The following is a 27,318-nucleotide window of genomic DNA, read 5'->3' as shown; positions in this document are numbered from 1 at the left end:
GTTTTGCTCTCCACAGTAACTGCCTGTGTAAAGCGCGCCACCAGTCTCCTCGTGCACAGGAATCTACAACAAGTCCCACGTGAACAGCGTCGCCCTTAGCAACCACCGTCACTAAATGACAGTAAAATATATTAACCGCCGTGGAAGACGAAAATAAACACGACATACTCATTAGCCGTGTTAATTTACCGAAGGTTTGTACTTTTTATATCTTCCAATAACTTTATGCCTCTTAATTTACGGGATGCCTGTCAGCTGCTGTGATTTGAAGTGAGGTAACGTTAGATTTAACCGATTTCTATTATGTCGACCGCAATGTAACATTGTATTGCAGCATTTCATTGAAATACAGTGATAGATAGTCTACATTGTAACAGTGTTTGTTTATGTTTGCTTTTGTGTAACTTTGTATCTTATATTACGGTCTGTGGATAGGGATTATGGACAATAAACTGACGAAAAGTGAAATACCTCTTTACGGATCTGGCATGTTTCACCCTAAACCTCCAAACAAGTCTAGAGAGACTCACAGGGGCAAACTTCTGCCTTTAAGGGGCATCTACTCTGAGCTCATAACTAACATTAAATCAGACAAAACACAACAGGTAAACAGCTTTTTTCTTCTTGTATTGCTTCTTCCTATCATTTATTCCCTTAGTAAGAGCCCTTTGAAAACTGTTTATTTTTTCTTCGAATTTTATTTTCCTCAGATTTTTTTTTTATTATACTGCCGGCCAAAAGTTTGATTTTTAAAGTTTTTTTTTTGGTAAATAAAATTATTTTGTTCATCAAGACAGCATTTTTTAAATGGGTCAGTTGGCGTTTCTGTATGGAGTTTGCATGTTCTCCCCGTGTTGGCGTGGGTTTCCTCCGAGTGCTCCGGTTTCCCCCACAATACTCTATAGGTAAATCGGGTAAGCTAAATTCTCAGTGGTGTATGTGTGAATGAAAGTGAGTAGGTGCTTCCCAATGATGAATTGCATCTGGAAAGGCATCCGCTGCGTAAAAACATATGCTGGATAAGTAGGCGGTTCATTCCATTCATTGCATTATTTATGTCATTATTTGCATTATATGTTTTATGATGTAATACAGTATGTACAATATGAAATGTATTACAGATAATATTTTATCAGAAAAAAAATGTAATCAAAAGAATCCATAAAACCTGAAAAACATGTTAATGTTGTAATATTAACAAGGTCCTACATGACATTTATTTATTTATTGCAGCAGATGCCTTTCCAGCTGCAACCCATGACTGGGAAGCATTCATACACTTTCATTCACACACATACACTATGGACAATTTAGCTTTCCCAATTCACCTATAGCACATGTTTTTGGACTGTGGGGAAAACCGAAGCACCCGGTTCGAACCAGTGACCTTCTTGCTGTGAGGCGACATCACTATCCACTGTGCCACCCTTCACCACCCTTATTTATTTATTTATTTATTCTAAATTCCATTTTATCTTATAATTTTTTTCCAAGAACTTTAATCAAGTGACTAACATAGTTCATGTAAAGCTGTTAAAATGTTAATAGATACTAATAAACATAATTCTAGAAAATAATTTTAGAATTTTCCAAAATTCATATAATTTTTTTTTTCACAAATCAATTAATATTCATAAACTCCTTACACAAAAATTCATTAATTCATTAATCTATTCATTCATTCATTCATTCATTCATTTTTAAAATGTTCTGTCAAATAAACAGTTGAGTATAAAATGAAGTATTAAAGCATAAAGCAGTAAATCTACGCAGTTTGCATTGACTTCCACTATTTTGCTTGTGTTTTCCACATCACAGAAATCATGGGGCCCTACTAATTCACACAATTACACACATACTGTATAATTACACACATCTTAAACTTATAAACTATAATCACCAAAACTAATGCTGTTTTTAGTTTTACAAACAAGGTCCAGTGTCCCAGCAAAGTTTACTGTGCCAGGGGGGACGCAAGTCCAACTCCTGCAAAAGTAAGAAATCAACCAACACTTAAGTCAAAACACAAATGCTCAAACTAATCACATTTTCTTTTGATGTTTGGTCTACCAGCTATGTTGAAAACACCTCTTGACCTGCACAGTGCTATGGAGAAAGACTGGAATGGACCGGGCCCACAACTGCAGCAAGAGACAGATTTTTACTCTGTCAGTTACACCCCTAAAGTTCAGCTACCTTATATTTGCCCCCCAGGACATGTGCCCCGCAAGATCGAGATTGAGAGGTGAGCAGTTCAGATAGATATATTAAACCAATGGTCCTTAACTGCTGGGTCACAAACCAAAAATGGGCCTCAAGTCTGTTTTGGTAGAAGCAAATTAAATTAGATTACAGCATATTGACATCCTTAAAAAATAAAGAAAAGATTTGTAAAGGGACACAAGGTTAAAGTAAATAGACATTTGAATAAAGGGAAACAATCATTGTTTTTTTATTATATATATATATAATACACTACTACTTGTTATTTATATTCTTTTAAAAGACTTTAATATTTTTATGTTTTAAATTGATATTAAAAAGTTAAAAATTTATTATTTTCCAATAATTTCTATTTCAAACAAATACAGGTTTTTTTCCAAAACAGAATACAAAATAAAATAGAATATATAATTATTAACGAGCCCAGTGGTTTTCAACAATAATATTATTATGAATTGAGCACCAAATCAGATGGCACAGCAAGAAGGTCGCTGGTTTGAGTCCCGGCTAGGCCAGTTGTCATTTCAGTGTGGAGTTTGCATGTTCTCCCTGTGTTGGCATGGGTTTCATCTGAGTGGTCCGGTTCCCCCCACAGTCCAAAAACATGCACTATAGGTAAATTTACTGAATTAAATTAGCCTTATTGATAGTGTATGGGTGTTTTCCAGTACTGGGTTGCAGCTTGAAGGGTATCCGCTGTGTAAAACATTTGCTGGAATAGTTGCCGGTTCATTTCGCTGTGACGACCCCTGATAAATAAGAGACTAAGCTGCAAGAAAATGGAGCACCTGGAGGAAACCCACGCTGACACAGGGAAAATATGCAAACTCCACGCAGAAACGCCAACTGACCCAGCCTGGACTCGAACCAGTGACCTTCTTGCTGTGAGGCAAAAGTGCCAACCATTGAGCCACCAATATTGCCCTCTCCCAAACTTTTGAAAAGTAATGTGTGTTTATTTTTACCTGCTACAATTTTGTGTATTTTTGAAGACAGTTTTTTTTACTTGTGCACAAATTTAGTAATGTTTGATATTGAACAATATAAATATACAGTACACAGTAAATATCCTCATCTGTTTAAAAAAGTCTTGTTGAAATTTTACTGTTGCATGTTTTTATGTATGAATTGTATTACCTGAATGCATAAACAAAGATTTTTTTTTTTTCAAAAAGATTTTAAATGTAACAGGGTTCAACGCTAAGGATTTTTTCTACTGGTCTGATCGGGCCAATGGTTCAGATTTTTACTTGCCCTACCAAAATTTTCACTGGCCCCACCAAAAAAAGAAAGGGAAGTTAATAGCAATTTTTCCTATACATATTTTAAATAATGTGTCAAAAATAAAGTCTGTGAATCTAAAATTTTAATACTTAAAAAAAGTTGTAAAAAAAAATTGTTATGCAAACAAAAGGAGCAGTATGGAAAATAAGGAGGTATTTTATTGTGGTTTGAAATTATTTAACAAAGGGTGGCTGACTTGTCAAACTGAAGGCAACTTTTCCGTTGTTCACATGTAAATTACTGCTTCCAAGACGTTAGAAACAGATATTTTCTTTTAGCCTTAGAATTTGATGTTGCCGCCATGCTGTCATTTCTTCGCTGTACTGGATGTTACCAGGTTACGGAAAAAAATAGAATTCTGTTTAAAGACTTAAAAGCACAAACTTAAAATGCACGCAATTGATAAATAGTCACAGACAAATTAAATGTTAGTGTCAAGGCAGCACTGTCCCAATTGGGCCAGTAATGATCCGGTCTACTGTCCCAAGTGTCTGTCACGCTGGCCCTGGGCCAACGGGCAGTCCTTATTGTTGAGCCCTGCGTAATATGGATTATTGTTGTATTCTGTTTTAATTCTCAGACGCAGGAGGGAGTATCAGAAATTAGATATAAGTAAACTTTTGTCAGAGCAAGGCATCAACTCTAATCAGCTCATACCCAGCAACCAGACAAGAACGGAGACCAAAAACCAGCCTGATCCAAACTACCTGTCTTTGGAGGTCATGCATGTTCCTTGTATATTAATTTTAAGTATTTACATTAATTTTATTGTCCCTGTTTGCTCAGGTCATTATTTAGGCTTCAGTTTAAAATCAGGCACACTTTCTACATCATTGGTCGTATGCTTCTCTTTTTATATTCATTCAATTTCCAGATATTCGACAATGAGGAGTTTGACTGCCGTACTCCAGAGGAATGGCTGGCTTTAGGTTATGAGCCAGGCTCCATGAATCGCAAACCCATTCCAGCCAAAGCCCTGTTGCCGACAAAAAACAGCATCCCACCTGGTACGATACTGTCGAAACCCTCTGCAAATACCTGACTTATTGTAGTCGAATGGATCCCATCAAATGTCTTGTAGCTCCTTCTGAAAATAAATTCATATTACAGCCTATCCATTGGGAGCCATATGAGCACATGTGGGAAAAATTAAAGGTCTGTTCTTCGTGTGTTTGAGGTGCAGTGGATCCACAGAGCCCGGCTGTGGAGTATTCTTGGCAGTCGGTTGGGGTACTACGGTACAGCCAGGAAAAGAAGCAGTATTTGGTGCATAAAGCAGACTGTAATGGATGGGTCCGAGATTTCATGGGAAACCCCATTTTAAATGGAGGACAGAGAGAAGGCATGTGTAAAAGCCATTTACAATGCTTGGTTGTTTTTCTTCTCCTGTTGACATAATTTCTATTGATATAGGAAAGTTGACATATCTGATTAATGAACTGTTTAATTCAGTGATACGGATTAACTTTTATGAACTGTTATGTTTCTATTCCACTCTTCCTTCCTTTACAGGGGTTTTGCTGGAGAGCCAGTATTGGGTTCCCAGGATCAGGTTGCTGTTTTGTGCGGAGGATCCACGTGTCTTTGCTCAGAGAGTCCAGTTTGCAGAGAATTTGAGACAAAACACAGAGGCTTCAAATTTATATCATCATTCTGTTGATTGTATGCCAGTGTGGCATCTCCATCCCACCAGTTTAGAACGCATCAGAAAATATGCACTTTCCACATCAGGCCTGCAACTTAAATGGTAAGTATTTGATTAACAAAAATATAGTAAATACATTTGAATATACCAACAAATTATGTATATATTTTTAAATGACAATTTTTTTATCAATAAGAATACGTTCAGTTTGTCAAAAGTGACCATCTTTTGTACGTTTTTATCAAAGGTGTATGAATCCACAAGTTTACACAAAATATTAAGCAGCAGTACTGGTTTCTGTATTCATAATAGAAAATCCATAAATCAGCAAATGAGGATGATTTCTGAACCGACACTGACTACATTTACATGGACATCAGCAATCAAATTAATTGCCAACTGTTCAAAACTTATTAAGACAGTAATTTGATTAAGGTGTTTATATTTCAGTTCCTTCCATAGTTCCGTTTTTACATGTTATAGCAAATAGTTTGATTAACGTCATTGCTATTCACATTTCTCCGGATTTGCATGTAATTTCGGGCATTTAATTTATTGTTTTTTTACTTTAACTGCTGTCTTGCAGTTTCACTTTTATTCAGGAACATTTCATTCATGCGTGGCGAACTGAGGTATCCGCTTGTTAAGTGGTGACGTGTTGGTGACGTATGTAATACTGTTTCCAGGTCCAAGCCGCCATTCATTTGAGTGGAGAAATCATTCGTTTATGATCACGTTTTATTCCTATCACACATTAAAGTTAATTTTATATGAAATCATAGTGTACACAACAATCTCTGGGCTTGCTGCATAACAAATACCAAAATTTCAACAATTTATAAAAAAATGAATCACTTTCTGGCCATCGGATATTAGGCATGGACATATATATTGCGATCGTGATTTTCGAAAGTATTAAATCGCTTTGTAAACGTTTATTATTACCATTTCATAAGTCTCTCCATTCAGTTGAATAGAGCGCTTGGACCCAGAAGCCGCTTCACTTGACGTCACACTTAACAAGCGGATTGGATGCACATATGAAGTAAGGACTGGTGGAAAAGTATTGTTTTAATGGAATTTGATACCGCACGCCAAATGGAAAGAAACTTCAACTCATTGATCCCTATGGGTTCTATTTTGACGGTCCATGCGCAAAGCGCAAAATGCAGGGCGCAAATGCTTTCAGGGCGTGTCAGGACGCGTTTTTGCTAATTTAAGGACGGGAAATCTGCCTTGCGCTTCGGCGCATGGTCTAAAAGGGTTGAGTTTATTTTCTTAATGAGTTATAGGTGTGTTTTAAGAATAAACCTATTAGAGTCTCATCTCCCATTCCCTTTAAGAGTCAGCTGCGTCGCACCAAGAGCGGATTCGCTATTTACAGGACGCAAAGTAAGTCTAAGTGGAAAAAATGAGCATTTCACAAGCAAACAGTTAACAGTTTTTTAACAGAAAACTGTTAAACAGAGCATCTACTGCGTGAGAATGAGAGATAATGGATCACTTTCACTTTCGCTCTTGGATAGGGAACCCTTTACGCACAGACATCAATTAGTCTATAAATAAATAACTTTGTTTGTTAAGCGCAAATATTCGTTTCAAAACTATTCCTAAATTCAGTTCTAATTTCCAGCAAACGAATAAATGAATAATAATAGCAAAATGTGCTCAAAAACCTGAGTTATATCCTAAAACACATGCTTTGCCCCATATGGTCTTAAACCTGACAGGTGGGCAAATCTAAGCTTGTTTTTAATAAAACACTCTGCGCCGGAGTTTAGAACGGGTTAGTTTTGGTCTAATGAAAAATCTATTATAGTTTCTCAAAATAGCAACGCGCCAGTGGTCCGCCTCAGAACGCCTTCCTTTTTAAATCAGAACGCCTATGGGCGCAAAAATGAGTGCTAATGCATTTGCTATTTAAACAGCGTAGCGCAACACCTCAAAACGACTCTTGCACCAAGCTTAAACTACCAAAAGACTACTGCGTCACGCCTTGCGCCACACTGCGCCGGGTGTATGATAGGGCCCTATGTGTGCACGTGCCTGTTACACACCATACAGTTGCACTTAAATGATGTCTGACGCTCATAATTATCATAGATAACATGTTTTTGTTTGTAAAGTCTACAGGAATGCGAGAAGCAGCTGGAGAAAGAGCTTAATTTGGAATACAGCCGCACTCTGAACCAGATGTGCTTTAATAAGGTGGTACAGGACAAGCCAGAGGACATCACACTTCCTCAAACCCAACCCGAGAGCATTCCTGAGAGAGGTAGAGACTATGATGGACATCAAAAGCAAAGAGACTGCTTTCAGACTGTCAGGGCTTTAACAGTGATTTATTTTATGGGCCCACACACATATTGCTGTCTCCTTTCCTTCTAGGCTTCGTGTCAGTCCCAAACTATCCTTTTGAGAAGAACCGTGCAGCTTTTGTCTTTAATTCTCTGCTCACTAAGGCTGAGGTGATCGCGGTGCTGTCCAGAGTAAGAGAAGAGTGCAACCGGGTGGCAGAAATGAGCCTGTTTTATGTCAGCTTCACAAAGTCACTTCGTTTAGAGGAGTTTGAGTCCGCACAGTCCCAGAAACATTCACAGGTAAATAAACTTCCAACTACACATACACATACAAATGTACCTTCCATCACACACTTGCTCTGTCTTCCTACAGATCCATTTGTTTCTAGAAGAGTCATGGTTGCCTGCTTTATGTAATGGCATATCGTCTAATCTGCGCGATGAGAGATGTAGCTGGTACAACCTTGCAGTCTCCCGCTGTGATGTTTACCGCATGTCCAAACTGTGTCGCCTGATGGCGCTGATTCGCAGCCTTCAACAGGACTCACTCAGGTTCCTGGTTCAAGGCTCTTTGGCCAGCTTGACCAAATTAATTCTTGATGCTTGTCACAGTGTCCTGCAATGCCCTCAAGAGCTGACCTGGGGTCCCGATCTCATAAACAGCCCATATAAGTATGTGAATTCTCATTTTCATCGTTAAATATGCTTTATTATTTCTACATTTGTAAATCAGTGGTTCTCAAACCAGGAGCCAGTGTACACTAGGGGGACTCTGCAAACTTCTACAGTGACCCTGATAGGTCTAAATAATATTTTGTAAAGATTCATTAATTTGTGGTGGTAATTAGTGGTGGTACCAAAATTAGGCACTTAAGTAAGGTACAGATACCCCATAAATAATCCTCTTTTAAAAGTCCTTCTTTTTAAAATATTTAGTAAAACACTAAATATTTCATTTTGAATAAAAGTACAATTAATTACTGATGAATTATTGTTCTTCATTATGTTCAGTATATTTTGTAAGATAGTTGAACTACCAAAAACTTCATTTATTCATTCATTCATTTTCTTGTCGGCTTAGTCCCTTTATTAATCCGGGGTCACCACAGCGGAATGAACCACCAACTTATCCAGCACATTTTTACGCAGCAGATGCCCTTCCAGCCACAACCCATCTCTGGGAAACATCCACACACACATTCACACACACACTTATACCCTACGGACAATTTAGTCTACCCAATTCACCTGTAGCGCATGTCTTTGGATTTCGGGGGAAACCAGAGCACCCGGAGAAAACCCACGCAAACGCAGAGAGAACATGCAAACTCCACACAGAAACGCCAACTGAGCCGAAGCTCGAACCAGCGACCCAGCGACCTTCTTGCTGTGAGGCGACAGCCCTACCTACTGCACCAATGCTTCGCCCGCTACCAAAAACTTTTTTTACTTTAATAAACATACTGATAATTCAAGTGAAAACATCAGTGAGTTGTTTACTGGAGACTCACTCTAAACAGATCATTTGAATCAATGAGTTGTTTGCTACTGGAGACTTACCCCGAACAAATCATTTTAATCAGTGAGTTGTTTACTGGAGACTCACTCTAAATAAATAATTTTTATCAGTGAATTATTTAATGAACAAGGGGTGTTCAAACTCGGTTCTGTAGGGCCAGTGTCCTGTATAGTTTGGCTCCAACTACCTTCAACACACTTGGCTGGAAGTTTTATTATATCTAGTAACAGTTTGATTAGCTGGTTCAGGTGTCTTTAATTGGGGTTGGTTTGGGCATGGTGGCGCGTGGGTTTCTCTGGGTGCTCCGGTTTCCCCTAAAAACATGTTAAATTGGGTAAGCTAAATTGTCCGTTGTGTATGTGTGTAAATTAATGTGTATGGATGTTTCCCAGTGATGGGTTGCAGCTGGAAGGATATCCGCTGTGTAAAACATATGCTGGATAAGTTGGCGATTTATTCCACTGTGGCAGCCCCAGAATAATAAATCATTTAAACCGAAAAGAAAATGAATGAATGAATGGTTTTGGCACCCCTGCTGAAGATTCACTCCAAACAGATCATTTGAATCTTTGAATTGTTGACTCTGAACAGATATCAGTTCAATTCATAAATTAAATGCTTAGAACAATTTATGAACTTATTTAATAGGCTAACTGAAATAAATTCAGCTTGTTCATGAAAAAAAAAAAAAAACACTATCTCGTCTCTGAGCAGGTGACAATTTCTCTCCATCAAAATAACTATTTACTCAACTTCATTTAGGAAATGTAGTGGAGAAAAAAGTACAATATTTTGTTTTGGAATATAGTGAAGTAAAAGTAAATGTTTCCTAAAATAAAAATACTGAAAAAGTACAGATACATAAAAAGTATATACGTAATTATAATTAAATAAATAATGTAAGTAAAGAAAAAATACAAATATTGGTCACACTTTATTTTAATGGTCCGTTTGTTGAATTTAAGTTACACTGCATCTACGTACATGCAACTAATTCCCATTAGATTATAAGTAGACTGTTAGGTTGGGGTTAGTGTAAGTTGACATGTACTTGCAAAGTTTCTTATAGTCAGTTAAATGTCTGTTGTAGGAGCAGTATAAACAGATATTAAGCAGACAGTCCACTAATACTCAAAATAAAGTCTTACCAAAATACTTACTGTCCATCACTGATTAATGTAACATATATTCCACAAATAGTAACTTAAATCATAGTTGATCAAAACTAGATTGTTGAAAACAATATATTGTTTCATTTGCTATAAACATTTATTATACACATCATACCAACAAACATATGCATACTCACATGCTCCTATCATCCAGCACCATATAATTCTGTGCACTCTTTGCAAGTTTTTCTTTCCCAATGTTTTTATTAAGTAAGCTGTTTGGAGTAGGATTTGTTTCAGATATAAATTGACTTTTACATTAACTAAAACACTAGTATCAAGAGGTCTAGTATAGATCAGCTTAGATATAAGGGTGTCTCAATGTTCTATTTGTCATTGTATCATACATAACATACACAATCTGACATGACATTTTTTGCAGGCCAAAAAAGAAGCCACTTTTCTCAGTGGATTTGGTGCTTGACCAGACTGGGGTTCACTATAGCACTCCTCTAGAGAGCTTTGAGACCTCCGTTATCAACCTGTTTGATAAAGGAATCCTGTCCACACACAACGTGCCTCAAGTAGACAAGGTTCTGTATTTGATCTCAGGCAGATAAATAAGTTTTATGATGAGATAAACTCTAAATAAATATTCAAAGCAACTTCTTATACTATTAAAATCAAATTAATTAAGGGTTATGACCTGCTTTGTTGTTTCCCATTCCCTCAGTTTGTATTGCCGAACCTGTTTATTGTTGGAGAAGTGTTATGGTCAGTGGGCTTGTGGGAACCTGAAGTCAAGAATCTGAGGGAGAGTATCAGTAAAGCTCTGAAACAGGCCATCATTCCTCTCAAAGCCTACACCCGTGAATATGAATGCTACCTTGAGCTCTACAACTCCGACGTCAACACATATCTTGAGTACATCTGTATATTGTCGCCTAGTTTTCTGTTAGATATAAATGGTTGTATAAAATGTGTATATAGTTTGATGCAGGCTGTAATATAATACAAACCAAGGATTGTTTTTCTGCATATATTTTAATTTCTCCAAGGTTGCACAGTCAGGAGAACCAGACACCTCAGGAAGTGAAGCAGGAGGTTCTGGAGCACCTGATGGAGGTGGAACATTTAAATAAGTCCATTCCGTCTGCCATTATCATCGGACCGTTCATGGTCAATGTCGAAGCCATCCGGCAAAGTCTGGTAAAGAAACGGAAAGGTCTTGCCAAAGCATTGCTAGACCGTCTTGCCCTGAGATTACGTCAACAGATGCAGGATGTAAGTCATGGTTCATTAGAACTAGATGCATTTTTAAAGGAATAGTTCACCCAAAAATGAAAATGACCTCATCATTTACTCTCTTGCATGCTGTTTTAAACATTTAGTCATTTCTTTCTTTTAGTTTCAATCTCTTCTTCTTCATAAAAAGAAGATTTTGAAGAATGCTGATTGCTGGACTTCCATCGTAGGATAAAAATTCTATGGAAGTCAATGGGTACCAGCAACCATCATTTTTCGAAATATCTTAATTTGTGTTAAATTTTTGGGTGAACTTCCCCTTTAATTCTAAATGCAACACAAAGATCACACCAAAGTGACAAATGTTGACAAATGTAAACAGTAACCAAATTATAGCACATCACTTCTCAGACATTCTGTGACCAGTTAAGTGCATGTTCAGTCATTGAGAATATTCTCTGACAGACACCAAAAGACTCAACGTTGATCACATTGACTAACCCAACAAAACGTTGTTGCAAATTGGCCTTTATATGTAATTATGCATGTATTTTAGGCATGTAAGGAGTGTAAAGCTATCAGCAAAAAGCTGTTTGAGAAGCCCAGCAGCATTGAGGAGCTCACAGAGCAAAGAGAATGGATGAACCAAGTCCCTGAACAACTAAAAGCGCATGAGGTACTGTACAGTTACTGGTAATCAGCAATACACCATTAATTCATAAGATTAGTCCAAATGTGGGATATATGTACACTTGAAAATCATACAGATTTGAGATATTGGTCTGTTGTCTTTGCACAGCAACTCATTAGCAAACTCAGCAAACACCCAGAACATCCAAGTAATGTACACAAACATCCAATAAACATCCAAGACTTTGTTGTGTGCTAAAATAACTTAAAATATCACTGCAACTGCATGCTTTGAACTTTAACATTCATAAAATGTAACCATGGCGATTTTAGAAAATTGGGATTGATAAATTATCTTAAAGCTGAATAAATAAGCTTTCCAATAGGACAATATTACGTCAAGATTCAACTATTGTGTTAGACCAAATCTAAAAACTGAGAAAATCACTTTTAAAGTTGCCTATAGGACATGTTTAGCAATGAATATCACAAATTTGATTTTGATATATTTACAGGTGGAATTTTACAAAATGTCTTGGAGTGTGATCTCAATAGTTTTCACATCAAAGAAAAATCGAAAGTTTTAACCAATACAATGTATTTTTGGCTGTTCTCATGAATATACTTATGCATTAGACCAGGGTCCACGTTCACAAATGTAAAAAATCTAGATGGCAATGTTTGCATTTAATGTGAAAGTTTAATAAAGAAGTGACAGAAAGTGGTGACATCATTCTTGTTTAGATAATATTTTGAAAGTCTCATTATTGCACTGTTGTGGAACTTGAAGTACATAAACTTTTCCTGTTTTCCTTTTCTGATGGCCTCTTGCAGGAGATTTTATCTAAAGCCATGTCTGATTATGATCTAATAGATGAATTCTATTACAGTCTTTCCGATGAGGAATTCAAAGAGAAGTGAGTATATGATACTATAGCAGATGCTAGGATTGATCTGTGATGCTAGGATCTGTGTTATAAAATCAATGCTAAATTTTGTGTAGGTGGTCAGCAATGGCCTGGCCCCATAAGATCCTGACCCAGATGGAAACAGTGAGTGCTCAGCATGTTGACGATGAAGAACGTTTCGATAAGATCCAGGTTGCAGATCAAAACAGCTTCCTGGAACGCTTGAGTTTCCTCGAGGTCAGGTTTGCTCAGTTACCATAGAGTCAAAAGATACCCAAGCATTACAATGAAGTTTTCTTTGTTCATTTTCAGATGGTGGTGGCTGGATTTTCTGGTTATACAAACCTTGAGCGAGCACACGAAGTGGCAAATGAAGTGCGGAGAGTAGGCAAACAGCTGAAAGAGTGCCAGGAAATGGCGCAGCTTTACAATAACCGTGAACGACTCTTTGGAAAACCAGTTACTAATGTAGGTTTGTACTACAGAATGAGGATTTATTGTTTCATGATCTAATTTTGGAGACATTACATCTTTTCATAGTTAATTGATAAACAATTTAGTTAAAAACTACACTTAAATAACAAGATTTGTGCTGCTTGTTCAAACTACTTTTTTTTTAAATGAGCTGAATAAACACAGATCTTGAGTTTTTTGGAGGGATTAATTGTTTTATATTCAATCCACTTAACTTAATCAATTTTTGTCAGGAAAACATAAATGAATTGTGTGGAACGCTGCATTCTTTCATGATGATTTCGTAATTATTATATGCTTGTGGTCTAGTACACAGAGTTACAGAAGCTAAACCGAGACTTTCAGCCTTTTCATGACCTGTGGAAAACAACATCAGATTGGCTGCGATGGCATGAAAGCTGGCTCAATGACCCGCTGGCAGCCATCAACCCTGAACAGCTGGAGCGTAATGTCACTGATGCTTACAAGACTATGCACCAGTGTGTCAAACAGTTTAAAGATCTTCCTGGTAAATATAATGCACATTTGGGATATTTGAGCTGACAGTCAAATCCGATGTCAAGAATGAAATAGATTTTTCTGTTTAGAAAGAGTTAGGATTAACCCTTGAGTGCTGTATGGGATGTTTTCATGCACTCTGGGGTGATTGTGAGTCTCAATTTGGCCACAACTTTCTATGTGTTTCAGCAAATGGGATAATATTTGGTGACAAATCTTATTTTGACATATATTTTGGGAAAATGCTTTAGGAACAATACACTTTGGGCAAATTTACTACCCTTTCGTTATGTTGGTGGCTGTATTTGCCCCATTGACTTCCATTATAATGACATTTTTTGATTGCAAAGTCATGACACCTAAAATCATGCATTCTTGATCGTTGCTGGTTTTCCCTTTTGGAAGAAGTAAAATTTGTATGTTTTAAAAGCTTAGTTTCTGATTTCTATATGGAGTATTTTGTGTGTGAGGGTGTGAGCGTGTAAGAGAGACCATTGTGCACTTACCTTCATATGTCAAGAAAATCAAAATAAGCAGTTCAGAACATAGTAAGTGTATTTATGCACACACACTAATATCTGCTGTTTTTCGTCATTAAACTCCATATAAAAGCCAGAAACATTTTTGCACAGGTCTATCTAAAGGGTTAATGTCTTGATTGGTGTAGGGAAAGGAGGACTTAAGTGCAATACAAAATAGGTATTTATTAATAATAAAATAAAACAAAATGGCAACATAAACATTAACTAAAAGACAAAACACAAACTTGGCTGAGCTGGCAGTACAGGAAGGAAGGATCTAGACAAGACTTGACAAGAGCAAAATACGGTGTATGATGAACGATGACTTCAGACAAGAGCGAGCTATAAGCAGAAAGAATTGATAAACAAACAGGTGAACTGAATAAACTAATAATAGGAAAACAAGGAGGGTGGGACTAGACAATAGTTGGGAGAACACATGACCCAAACACAACACAAGCCATGTGCTCATGAGAAAACAGGACTAGAACACGCAGCCAATGAGAGAACTCATTAACCTCATGTTCACATGAAACACAACACTAAAGCAAGCGGTGCATGTAAACGTGAACCACTTGCTAAACGCAAAAACAACAAAAATAGAACACAAGACATCAGCATGAGACTGATTGCTGTTAGGCCCCAATGACAGACGAGACGTTGCATTGATTGTGAAAGGCCAGCCTGTACACCATCTGGTGACCTCTCCTCCTGCAGCTTCTCTACTATGGACGTCCTGCTTTCTCCAGCCTCCAGCGCTTAGATTGCAGCTCTGCACAAGAAGTTTGGCCATAGAAGAAATGGTCTTGCCCAACTAAGCCTGGTTTCTCTCAAGGATTTTTTTTATCCTTTCTTCAAATGGTGAAGTTTTTTCTCGCCGATGTTACCACTGGCTTGCATGTCTCGAATCGATTGATTTGATCTTCAGTGTTTGGACTTTCAGCAGTGAAAATTAAACCAGACTGAACTGAACTAAACTGAACTTCAACTCTGAAAAATGGACTGTCAGAGTTTCAATTGACTATAAACTTCTATGTTAGGCTGCTTTGACACAATCTTCATTGTAAAAGCGCTACAGAAATAAAGATGAAATTGAATCAAGCACATGATGAATAAAAAACACTTACCGTGCAACATGCATTGTGCATGTTTCATCCCAGCATCAACCAAAAAATGAAATAAACTAGACTGAGCTGCTAAGAATGAAACGGCATGCTGCAGACAAACCAAACACCAGGACAAGAACACGATTCCAATCATCAAGTGGTAGCTCGCACGGCCTGAGCATGGCCAAGACGGCACCCATAAAAAGACGATGACAGACAGGAAACATGAGTGCTCAACTCAAGAAAAAAACAAGCCGAGCACAACATAATAGACAAGACAGGACTAGTGTCTGGACTCTGCCACCAAGACAAGAATTAGCAAGACCGAAGTGGCAGAATCCTAACAGTTAAGGCTGCCAACTGATGATCAACAATAAAAATTACACATTACAAAACCACCAACAAACAAAAATGCATGAATTTATGCTGTCATGAATTTGCAATCAAAACATGTCATAATAATGGAAGTCAATGGGGCAAAAACAGCCACAAACATAAAGAAAGGGTAGTCAAATTGAGCAGTACACAAGGGTTAAGCTCCCATCATTACAAAAGAAAAAAACTCAAATGTACTGTATGTTTTAGGCATATTTGTTTTTTCCACACATCTGTTCCTATCATACATCTTTATAACCTTCCATTCAGCCTGTCAAGAAGTAGCATCTGAAATCCGGACTAAAATTGAAGCATTCCGTCCGTTTATCCCTCTGATCCGAAGCCTGAGGAATCCTGGCATGCGGAATCGCCACTGGGAACTTCTCTCTGAACGTATCAACATAAATATGAGGTCCAGAGCAAATCTGACTTTTTCTCTTTGTCTGGAGTTGGGCCTGCAAGATCATGTGGAGGAAATCACACGCGTGGCTCAGGAAGCTGGAAAAGAATATTCTATCGAGCAAGTGAGTGCATTTATAGATGCATTTTACTAGGGCCACACAATGTATTGTTTCAGCATCGATATCGCTATGTCGTATTCGCAATAGTCACTTCACAGAATATGCAATGTTGATTCTGAATCTTAGGTGACCAGAGTAGGGTTGCACCAGCTGTTCTTAAATTCTTTCTTAAACTGGAACGTAAAGCCCACACTAGGGACTTCATAACTACTAGCTAGTTTATAACTAAATTTGTTTTTATTTTAGTTGCACCTCATTTCTTAGGGCAAATCGTAGTTATTAGGTCGTAAGCTCTTCTAAAAAGTCATGCGTGGTTGCATTGAATAACGTAATATTTAATAAAAAGCATTTAAATCATTAAACTGATTTAAAATTCTGCAACTAATGCATCTACATATATGAAAATAAAATTATAAATTACATTTTTAATGCACATTACATTACAGTCAGGCACGAATAACATACAACACACACATCTGCATCGCAAGCTGTGAATACACGCAAAGTTATCAAAACATCAACCTTGAAATTTTTTATATCCTACTTATGAAAGAGAAAAGAACAGGAAGGAAAGCTCAATCATGAAGAATTTCACGTTTTAATTGATGGATGGAATAAACACAAAACACTCCTTGAAAGAAAATTAAACTTCTTTCCCAAACCGAGATTTAGAGGAAATGTGAGTAGAGGGGAAAATCATTCTTCATTATGATTGCAAGCTCCTTGATGTAAACTAATCTTGCTGTCATCTTTTTTTCTACCGGTATACACGGTGTGAGGCTGCCATAAATATTTAGTTGGAACGTGGCGTTATGTTTAAACTAATTTCATTGGAGCAACACAAAAATATTTAGTAGTGTTTATGTTGTAACTTAGTGTACCTTTAAGTCACAACTAGGCTATGTTTTAACTTACGCACCGCTGGTACAACCAGCCCCAGGAGCCACAGAAGCCATTTAGAGTCACTGCTAAGTCTAACTTTAACAGAGTGAAAATTTGGCATTTGCATGTGTTTTTAAGGCCCATGACTGTGCATTTCAAGAGAGTTGAAAATACTTGGGCACAAAAAGGTGTAACAAAGATTAATTTATTTGGAAATGAAAAAAAAACTTAGAATTTTTGTCTTGTTTCTAGTCCAAATATCTACATTTTAATGCAAAATTAAGATTACTGAACTTACCCTATTGTCAGATAATTTTGCTTGTTTGAAGGAAAAATTCTTAATTTTGACTTATTTTTTCTAAAAGTGAAAACAAAATAGTATTTTTTACTTGATTTAGATTTTTTTGATATTTGCACTAGATGCAAAGTAAGAAAAGCTTTTTTTTTTGCAATGTGATTATTAAATTTCTGTAGCTGAATACTGTTAGACTCCCCAGAACACCATCAAATAGAGCTATTCTAATCATCTTGTGAAACTGTATTCAGTACATATACAGTATTAGATTTTTCCAAACCTACATTTTACCTTTATGAAGCAGAAAAACACAGCATTTATGCCCATTCACATAAAATATGATAACTAAAATGGCAGATATATCAGTGGTGATCTTTTTTTCTGAATTACATAACAGGACAATTCTACAAGCACATTATGTTTTGTGACAGCATTTTTCATCTCATGCATCTGTTGCCTTAGGCTCTGAACAAGATGGAGGAAGAATGGTCAACAGTGATGTTTGAGGTGATGCCGTATAAAGAGACAGGAACTTACATACTGAAGAGCCCAGATGAAGCATCTCAGCTCCTAGATGACCACATCGTCATGACCCAGAGCATGGCCTTCTCTCCATATAAAAAACCCTTTGAGGAGAGAATCAGCAAGTGGGAAAGTAAACTGAAAATGACACAGGTAAGCCAAAAGTAATTCTGCAAATATGATTCTGAAATCTGCATGGTGAAATATTGTTGGGTGGCCTAATAAATTAGCATGTTTCTGCAGAAATAGAAAACCAAAATCTTCATGAAAATGTTTGATTAGTATCTCCTCCCCCCTCCCCCTCTCCCCTCCAAAAAAACATTGTTACTGTGGCCCTCTGGTGGTAGGAAGTATTAGAAGAGTGGCTCATCTGTCAGCGGTCGTGGCTGTACATGGAACCCATTTTCAGCTCTGATGACATCAACCGCCAGCTGCCGGTGGAAGGAAAGAGGTATCAAACCATGGAGCGCACCTGGAGGAATATCATGAAGGCCGCCCATGATAACAATCGGGTGAGCAGCGTCAGGCTACTCAATCATACTACAGCAGATTGCGCCAATGGTTCATTGAAGAGCTGATTGTCTTTATGGGTGCAGGTGATTGAAGTGTGTCCTGAAGCACGTCTGTTGGCCAGTCTCAAAGACTGTAACAATCTACTGGAGCTTGTGCAGAAAGGACTAAGTGACTACCTGGAAACCAAGCGAAGCGCCTTCCCCAGGTAAGAATGATGAGTTTTTGTGGTTTATCTCATGAACAGCTGGGAAGGCCCAGGGTCGGTGAATAAACAATGAATAGGCAATTAACATTTATATTTTCGTTTACCTTTGCTAATTCACTATAATTGCTGAAGCAGTTGCTCTGCTGATATTATTATTATATTAATGTTAAATTGTTAATAATGTTTAATGACATAATTAAAACCTTATTTAGTCCCTCCAGGAATTTGCAGGTAATTTTTTTATATTTGCGGCCAGGCAGAGGAGAAAGATAGAAAAGAAAAGAAAGATGTCCAAAGATGCCATTTCAAGTTGCAAAGAAATCTATTTTGGAAACTAATGAAGATGGCAGAAGTCAATGATTTATTTTAATTATTTAGCCTGACATGTTTACTGTTCCAAAATATGTTTATTAAAATAAAATATAGAGTGCTCAATAGGGGGAAAATAATAATTTTTTTTGCCCAGACATATATAATGAGAGCATACCATAGGCTCATTCTGAAAATGTAGCCCTATGTACATTTCTGGAGATTGTGAATTATGTAAACAGAAGTATGTATGGCTGCATTTAATTTTTTTAAACGAATGCTACGGTGCGGTATGACGCCGTTCTCTTGATGCGCTTACCAGCTGACTGCTTACCCCTGTGTGGACGGCTTTCCAGCTCTTATCAGTTTGTCCAGTTAGCTCGTCATGTACGTCAGTGGCCTTGTGGCACTGAGGAGTGTACCACAATGATGGGGTTTGAGTCTGGTGAAGAACGGTTTCAGAAAATGGGTGAGACAAAAACAGAAGCCAAAAACTAAAATAAAAAAGTTAATTACAGGGTGAGGGAAAAATTGAACGAGGTTTTTTTTCTGAATTGTTTTTTAAATTTGTTGGTTTAGTTTTGAAAAGGTGTGGGCGGGTCAGTCTGTGCTTGGTAAAATACTAATGGTTGTGTTCAGGGAAGGAGGAGGGTGGGTCAGTCGATCAATCAGTCAGTCAGTCAGTCAGGCAAACAGTGAGTCGACAGCGCTCTCTGGTGCATTTACGAGAGAACAACAGGCACGAAGGGCACTTGCAAGAGGAATTTGAAATGTCAAAAAGCGTAAAAATCGGCCTCTGGTGGATTTACAAAAACTGCAAAAAAAAAAAAAAAACTTAGCTCCTGAAACGTATTTGTTTTTTATAAATGTATATAGATTACCCAGAGATGGGTTGCGGCTAGAAGGACATCCGCTGCGTAAAATCTTGCTGGATAAGTTGGCGGTTCATTCCGCTGTGGCGACCCCAGATTAATAAAGGGACTAAGCTGACAAGAAAATGAATGAAATTAATGAATGAAAATGTATATAGATTTACGTTATCAGAATTAGCCTTGGTTGGAACATATTTTAGAGCAGTAACCACAAAACCGTGACACCGCAAAACTGTGATATCTTTATTCATAATTATCATCCGTCAGATTCTTATACAAGCACATGCCTATTTGTGGCTTAAAATTACTAATTATAATCAGAATTTTGTGACAGCTTATTTTAAAACATCATTATTTGCTTCAATTGTTGTGTTTTGGTGTGAAGATACACAAAAATCTTGTGAATTTTTACTTTTTTTGATCTCAACAACCATTGGAATCACAAAATCCTGAAGTGGCTGCTTATTTTCATGGAATGTTTCCTGAAACATTCTTTGGGAGTTTTATTTCAGATGGGTCAGAGAACATTCAAAGTAATATCACACAATGTTTGTAATATTTTGAACATTGAGAATAGATTTTCTTCAGTGTTAACATAACCAAGATAAAGAGGTAGACATTTAAGAAACAGAATGTTCTGTCAACAAAAATATCCACAGATTCTGCCAGGGCCTAGCCATATATTGTTCACTACTTAAGAATTTTTTATTTTTCTCTTGGATGTAGATTTTACTTTTTATCAGATGATGAGTTGCTGGAGATTTTATCTCAGACTAAAGATCCAACATCAGTGCAGCCACATCTCCGCAAATGTTTTGAGAACATTGCCCGGGTACGTCCTCTTTCATATCCATATGTTTACCATATTAGAAATAAAAATAATTTGCACGCCAGAAAATATCAAAAGGATTTTGGCTTATGTCAAATTTCAATTATAGCAACGAATAATAATGGGTTCTGTTGTTCTATATACAGCTCCACTTTCAGTCAGATCTACTGATCACACGCATGTACTCTTCTGAGGGAGAGGAAGTTCATTTATCCGTTCCTGTCTCTCCTACTGGCAATGTGGAGCACTGGTTACGGGAAGTGGAGAATTCAATGAAAGCCAGTGTAAGAGACAACATCAGTCGCTCTTTGCAGGCTTATGTTGAGGTTGGTGTTTTTTTTTTTAGCTTTATTTTTCTTTGTGTTTTTTTATTATTCTTTCCATACAGTGCTCAGCATAATTAAGTACACCCCTTACAAATCTCTCATGTAAATTCATATTTTCTATAGGGTGCTTTACAATGTTATATTTGTGCATCTACATTAGAATAGTCAGCACTGAAGCCAAATCTGGAGCTAATCTAACAAACTTTATATGAAGAGTTTTGTTGCAAAACGAAATATATCCATTTTGAAAAATGTTGGTTATTTGATATTATTATTTAAGACATCAACAGTCAAGTTCATTCACAGTTTTTGTACATTAAACTATTACTTGAGCTCAGTGAAGGCCAGGAACACAATATTTTCAAACCCAGGATATTTTTATTTGATTTTATGTCCATAAACAGTTCATAAGTCAAAAACCAAGCCAAAATGCAACATATTAATCTTAACATTGTCAAACATCTTGAATTGGTTAAAAAAACTATACATCATAAATATATAGAATAATATATACAAAGATTGATTAATAATAAGAAGAATCTCAGTTAGATTTGGTCAAAATGTACACAACATAACATAACATAACTTTTTTTAACTTTTTTTTTGCAAAACGCTATATCTCCACCTTAGGCTATATTTTGTTACAGTAATACCATTAAGAAAAGCGAGTGAATCAATGTTTTGCTTGATAAGTAGGATTAAGTTAGTTAGATAAACGACTTGTAAATTGTTACAGAAAGAGTGGAGGGCGGCTCTATCCACACCGCTGCTGAAAACCAAACCTGTATGATCAGAGCGGGCGGAGCCACAGTGTCACAGAGTCCACGACACAAGCTCGCCTCGCCCCAACATATTTAATGAATTATTTCACTGTAATAATAATTATAATAATAATATTAATAATATTAATAATAATAATAATAATAATAATAATGATAATAATAATAATAGCTCATTTATTGGTTGTTGTGAAAAAGCAAAACCGTTTATTTTTCTCCATAACAACTTGTGCCCTTTATGTTCCCTTATAATAAATCAACAACAACAAGAATTAACGTGAGCTTTTAGGCTATAAATAATAGGTGCAACCGCATGAATAAATCTTCAGATAGGCTACTCAGCTACATGTATGAAATTATTTAAAAAATAAACTTACAAAGGACACTTACAAATGTCGCCTTGCAGACAGGTATCTTGTGATGGGGAGGAGCGCAGGAAAAAAGGCCCTCCCTAGCCTTCCTCTTGACATCAGCGGAGACTCGTTTCCTGCTGCATTTGTGTATTGTTGACAGACGCAGAAGTGTTTTATTCTGGTCCACTTTTGTAGTGTTTTTATACAATTTTGTGAAGTTGAAGGCTTCATCTTCTGTCGCTAAATCAATGAACAAACTCAGAGCACTTCATCGGCGGCGACTCTCGGAGCTCGTGCAGCATCCTGAACGTTCTATAACTGTTTTATCGTACTTTGTAAAGAAACTGGTCTGGCGGATATCGCGTTTTGTGAAAAAATGCATTTTTTAGTAGGCCTAAAATGTACATTCTTAAATGTTATTAATGACAGCAATTCACACATAGATTAAGGTACATCTGAACAGTGATTTCCAATGTCAAAAAACGGCGTTTATCGCATTTTGCAACCAAACTCTTCATATATATATACATATATATGTTGAATTAATTTTTTTACAATATTTATTTTGCATGATTCATTTTTGAAATAAATAAAACATTTATGCTAAGTACAGGATTAGCATGCAGGTATTTAATGTTGTTGTGTTTTTGATTTTTTTTTGTGTTTTTGATTTTTTCTGGGAATCATAATTATTTTGGCAGCATCCTCGCACAGAGTGGGTTCTGTCCTGGCCCGGTCAGGTTGTTATTGCTGGCTGTCAAACATTTTGGACCCAAGAAGTGTCAGAGTCTTTGAATAAGGGAGACTTGGCAGATCGGCTTTACCCACAGTTGCAGAAACAGGTACAGATTGTTTCCAACTGTGCAAACAATTAACCATTCCTGTTGGGGTTTTTACCTCTGCAATGCATTATTGTAACTATAAATATGAAACCATGTGGTCATTTTTGTTTTGTATATGCACAAACAGTTAGGAGATTTGGTGAAGCTGGTGCGGGGTCAGCTGTCAAAGATGCAACGGGCCATACTCTCAGCACTCATTGTCATTGAAGTACATGCTAAAGATGTGGCAGCCAAGCTGGTTGAGGAGGAAGTGTCCAGTGTCAATGACTTTGAGTGGATCAGCCAGCTAAGGTTACACAGTATTTAATATTCAATTCCATCTATATTTATGTAGCGCCTAGAAGAAAGTCATTTTTAAAATAAGTTTTTCCTCTTTCTTTTACTATTCTTTACATACAGTACTTAGCATATTCCCAGCACATCTTTTTCCTCCTCCTACTTCTTCTGTCACGGGTGGGTCTTGAACCCGGGTCTCTGCTAAGTGAACCACTGAGCCACAGGGGCAGTTTTATTGGACTCAGACAAAAACACTCCAAGTAGGCATCCAGAAAACTGGGAGAATGGAGATTAAGTGTAGGATAGTAACTTCTTCTTCCTCCTCAATTTTCATCTGCTTTTGATTTCTTCCTCTTCTTTTTCTTCATCCTGTTTTACCTTCCTCCTTCTTCCTCCGTCTGCCTCCTTCTCATTTTATCCTCTTCTTCTTCCTTCCTTTTCCATTCCTCTTTCTTCTCTGGTCTCTGGTGTGGTGTCTGATGAGTTGACCACTGAGCCACAGGGGCAATTGTGTTAGTTATAGACAAAAACACTCCAAGCAGGGATCCAGAAAACTCTACAGGAATGGAGACATATTTTTCCTTCTTCTTCTTCCTCCTTTTTTTCTACTACCTTCATCTTCCTCCCCCTTCTCTCTTCTTCATTCTTCTCCTCCTTCTTCCTTCTTTTTATTTCTTCTTCTTCCTTTCCTCCCTTTTCCTTAATCTTCTTCCACTTTGTTCTTCTCTTTTCTTTTTTCTTTCTCTTCCTCCTTTTTCTTCCTCTTCTTTTTATTTCTTCCTCTTCTTTTCCTTCTCTTTCCTTTCACCTTCTTTTTCCTTTTTCTTCTTCTTTTTCTTCCTTTCTTTTTCCTCCTTCTTCCACCTTCCTTCATCCTTTTCCACCTTCTTCTTCCTCCTCCTTTTTCTTCTTCTTTTTCTTCCTTTCTTTTCCCTCCTTCTTCCACCTTCCTTCATCCTCTTCCACCTTCTTCTTCCTCCTACTAAGTTGGTGATTCATTCCACTGTGGCGACTCCAGATTAATAAAAGGGACTAAGCTGAAAAGAAAATGAATGAATGAATTAACATAAAAAGAAAACTCCACGAGGGGAGAAAACAAATAGACAAAAAGAAATTCTTCGCCTACTTCTGTCATGGTTGGGTCTTGAACCCGGGTCTCTGGTGTGGTGTCTGGTGAGGTGACCACTGAGCCACAGGGGCAGTTGTGTTGGATTCAGACAAAAACACTCCAAGTAGGGATCCAGAAAACTCTACGGGAATGGAGACCTATTTTTCCTTCTTCTTCTTCTTCCTCCTTCTTTTCCCCCTCTCTTCTTCATTCTTCTCTTCCTTCTTCCTTCTTTTTGTTTCTTCCTCTTCTTTTCCGCCTCCCTTTTCCTTCATCTTCTTCCACCTTGTTCTTCTCTTTTCTTCTTTCTTTCTCTTTCCTCTCTTTTTTCCTCTTCTTTTTATTTCTTCCTCTTATTTCCTCCTCCTTCCTTCATCCTCTTCCACCTTCTTTTTCCTCCTCCTCCGTTTTCTTCTTCTTTTTCTTCCTTTCTTTTTCCTCCTTCTTCCACCTTCCTTCATCCTCTTTCACCTTCTTCTATTTCCTCCTAAGTTGGCGGTTCATTCCGCTGTGGCGACCCCAGATTATTAAAAGGGACTAAGCCAAAAAGTAAATGAATGAATGAATTAACATAAAAAGAAAACACCATAAGAGGAGAAAACAAAAAGGCAACAAGACATTCTTCCTTTTCTGTTTTCCTTCCTCCTCTTCCTTCTTCTTCTTCTTCTGTCACGGGTGGGTCTTGACCCTGGGTCTCTGGTGTCATGTCTGGTGAGTTGACCACTGAGCCACAGCGCCAGTTGTGTTGAATTCATACAAAAACACTCCAAGTAGGGATCCAGAAAACTTTAGCGGAATGGAGACAAAGTGCAGGATGGTGACATCTTATTTTTTCTTCTTCCTTTATTTTGCTTCTCTTCTTCCTCCTCCTTCTCTTACCTTCATCTTCTTCTCCCTCCTTCTCAATTTCTTTTTATTTCTTCCTCTTCTCTTCTTCGTCCGTTTTCACCTTCTTCTTCCTCCTCCTATTTCTTCCCTCTACCTACCTCTTCTGTCTTCCTATTTCTTCATGCTCCTCCCATTTTCTCTTTTTTTCAATTATTTTCTTTCCCTCCTCTTGCCTTCATCCTTCCTTCCTCTTCCTACTATTTTTACTTTCCTCTCTTCTTCTACTTAATTTTCATTCTCCTTTTATTTTCCTCTTTTTCTTCTACCTTCATCCATCATCCTCCATCTCCTTCTTCTGTCATGGGTGGGTCTTGTCTCTAGTGTGGTGTCTGATGAGTTGACCACTGAGCCACAGGAGCAATTGTGTTGGATTCAGACAAAAACAGTCCAAGTAGGGATCCTCTTCTTGTCATTTTTTCCTCTAATTATTTTTCTTCTCTTACTTCTTTTTCCTCCTTCCTTCAGTCTTTCCTTCCCTCTGTCAACTTCTTTCTTTTCCTACTCATCCTCCTACCTCTTTCCCTCCTTCATCTTCCTTCATGGTTCTTTTTATTTATTATTTTTCCTCCATTAACCTGTCTTTTTTCTCTTCCTCCTGCTTTCTTTTATCCTCTTTTTTATATCCCCTTTCCAACTTATTGTTCCTCCTACCTTTTCCCTAGGTCTTATTTCCTCTACCTCATTCCTGCTTTTTCTGTTACACTTCCTATTTTCTTCATCCACCTTCTTTTTTCTCCTTCCTTGCTTCCTCCTCCTTATTGTCTTTTTTTATTTCTTCCTCTTACTCCTCCTCCATCATCTTCTTCCACTTGCTTTTTTCCTCATCCTTTTCTTTGTCTACCTTTTTCTTCCTCCTGCTTGTTTTCTTTCCTGTACCTTGTTCTTCTCCTTCTCCTCTTCTGTCACAGGTAGGCCTTGAACCCAGGTCTCTGGTGTGGTGTCTGGTGAGTTAACCACTGAGCCACAGGGGAAGTTGCATTGGACATAGACAACATACGTTGTCATACATACATTAAAAGAAAACTCCACGAGGGGAGAAAACAAATAGACAATAAGGCATTCTTCTTCTTTTGTCTGCCTTCTTCTTCCTCCTGCTCCTTCTTCTGTCACGGGTGGGTCTTGAACCCGGGTCTCTGGTGTGGTATCTGATGAGTTGACCACTGAGCCACATGGGCAGTTGTGTTAGATTCAGACAAAAACACTCCAAGTAGGGATCCGGAAAACTCTGCGGGAATGGAGACATATTTTTCCTTCTTCTTCTTCTTCCTCCTTTTCTTCTTCCTTCATCTTCCTCCTCCTTTCTTCTTCATTCTTCTCCTCCTTCTTCCTTCTTTTTGTTTCATCCTCTTCTTTTCCGCCTCCCTTTTCCTTAATCTTCTTCAACTTTGTTCTTCTCTTTTCTTTTTTCTTTCTCTTCCTACTTTTTTTCCTTTTCTTTTTATTTCTTCCTCTTCTTTTCCTCCTCCTTCCTTCATTCTCTTTCACCTTCTTCCTCCTCCTCCTTTTTCTTCTTCTTTTTCTTCCTTTCTTTTCCCTCCTTCTTCCACCTTCCTTCATCCTCTTCCACCTTTTTCTTCCTCCTCCTAAGTTGGTGGTTCATTCCGCTGTGGCGACCCCAGATTAATAAAAGGGACTAAGCTAAAAATAAAATAAATGAATGAATTAACATAAAAAGAAAACTCCACGAGGGGAGAAAACAAATAGACAAGAAGGCATTCTTCCTCTTTCTGTTTTCCTTCCTCTTCCTCCTTCTTCTGTCACGGGTGGGTCTTGAACCCAGGTCTCTGGTGTGGTGTCTGGTTAGTTGCCACAGGGGCAGTCGTGTTGGATTCATACAAAAACACTCCAAGCGGGGAACCAGAAAACTATACGCTAATGGAGACATATTTTTCCTTCTTCTTCCTCCTTCTTTTCTTCTACCTTCATCGTCCTCTTCCTTCTCTCTTCTTCATTCTTCT

General features: G+C 37.5%; 1 protein-coding gene across 2 annotated transcripts in view; it reads left to right on the top strand.

Annotated features, from left to right (window-relative positions):
• Nucleotides 1–97: 97 nt before the first annotated feature.
• dnah1 (dynein, axonemal, heavy chain 1) overlaps nt 98–27,318 on the top strand; it is an 87,903-nt gene continuing 60,682 nt past the window's right edge. The window contains exons 1-27 of one of the 2 annotated variants that reach the window (XM_009306184.4): nt 98–194; nt 436–605; nt 1,922–1,994; nt 2,074–2,245; nt 4,088–4,226; nt 4,382–4,514; nt 4,691–4,849; nt 5,020–5,254; nt 7,279–7,427; nt 7,541–7,752; nt 7,826–8,124; nt 10,526–10,676; nt 10,817–11,007; nt 11,142–11,367; nt 11,885–12,004; nt 12,793–12,875; nt 12,962–13,103; nt 13,179–13,334; nt 13,650–13,848; nt 16,111–16,364; nt 18,001–18,213; nt 18,408–18,572; nt 18,657–18,778; nt 20,686–20,791; nt 20,935–21,114; nt 22,948–23,088; nt 23,216–23,379. In XM_009306184.4, coding sequence (XP_009304459.3) covers nt 441–605; nt 1,922–1,994; nt 2,074–2,245; nt 4,088–4,226; nt 4,382–4,514; nt 4,691–4,849; nt 5,020–5,254; nt 7,279–7,427; nt 7,541–7,752; nt 7,826–8,124; nt 10,526–10,676; nt 10,817–11,007; nt 11,142–11,367; nt 11,885–12,004; nt 12,793–12,875; nt 12,962–13,103; nt 13,179–13,334; nt 13,650–13,848; nt 16,111–16,364; nt 18,001–18,213; nt 18,408–18,572; nt 18,657–18,778; nt 20,686–20,791; nt 20,935–21,114; nt 22,948–23,088; nt 23,216–23,379 — 4,349 coding nt within the window. In that variant the 5' untranslated portion in view covers nt 98–194; nt 436–440. Of the gene's footprint in view, nt 276–435; nt 606–1,921; nt 1,995–2,073; nt 2,246–4,087; nt 4,227–4,381; nt 4,515–4,690; nt 4,850–5,019; nt 5,255–7,278; nt 7,428–7,540; nt 7,753–7,825; nt 8,125–10,525; nt 10,677–10,816; nt 11,008–11,141; nt 11,368–11,884; nt 12,005–12,792; nt 12,876–12,961; nt 13,104–13,178; nt 13,335–13,649; nt 13,849–16,110; nt 16,365–18,000; nt 18,214–18,407; nt 18,573–18,656; nt 18,779–20,685; nt 20,792–20,934; nt 21,115–22,947; nt 23,089–23,215; nt 23,380–27,318 lie in introns of both variants that reach the window. The other variant, XM_068224387.1, reaches the window with a different exon arrangement.

This window comes from Danio rerio, chromosome 11, assembly GCF_049306965.1.
Source record: "Danio rerio strain Tuebingen ecotype United States chromosome 11, GRCz12tu, whole genome shotgun sequence".
NCBI lineage: Eukaryota > Metazoa > Chordata > Actinopteri > Cypriniformes > Danionidae > Danio > Danio rerio.
Note: the sequence above shows the minus strand (reverse complement) of the source record. Positions and strands in the feature narration are given on the sequence as shown.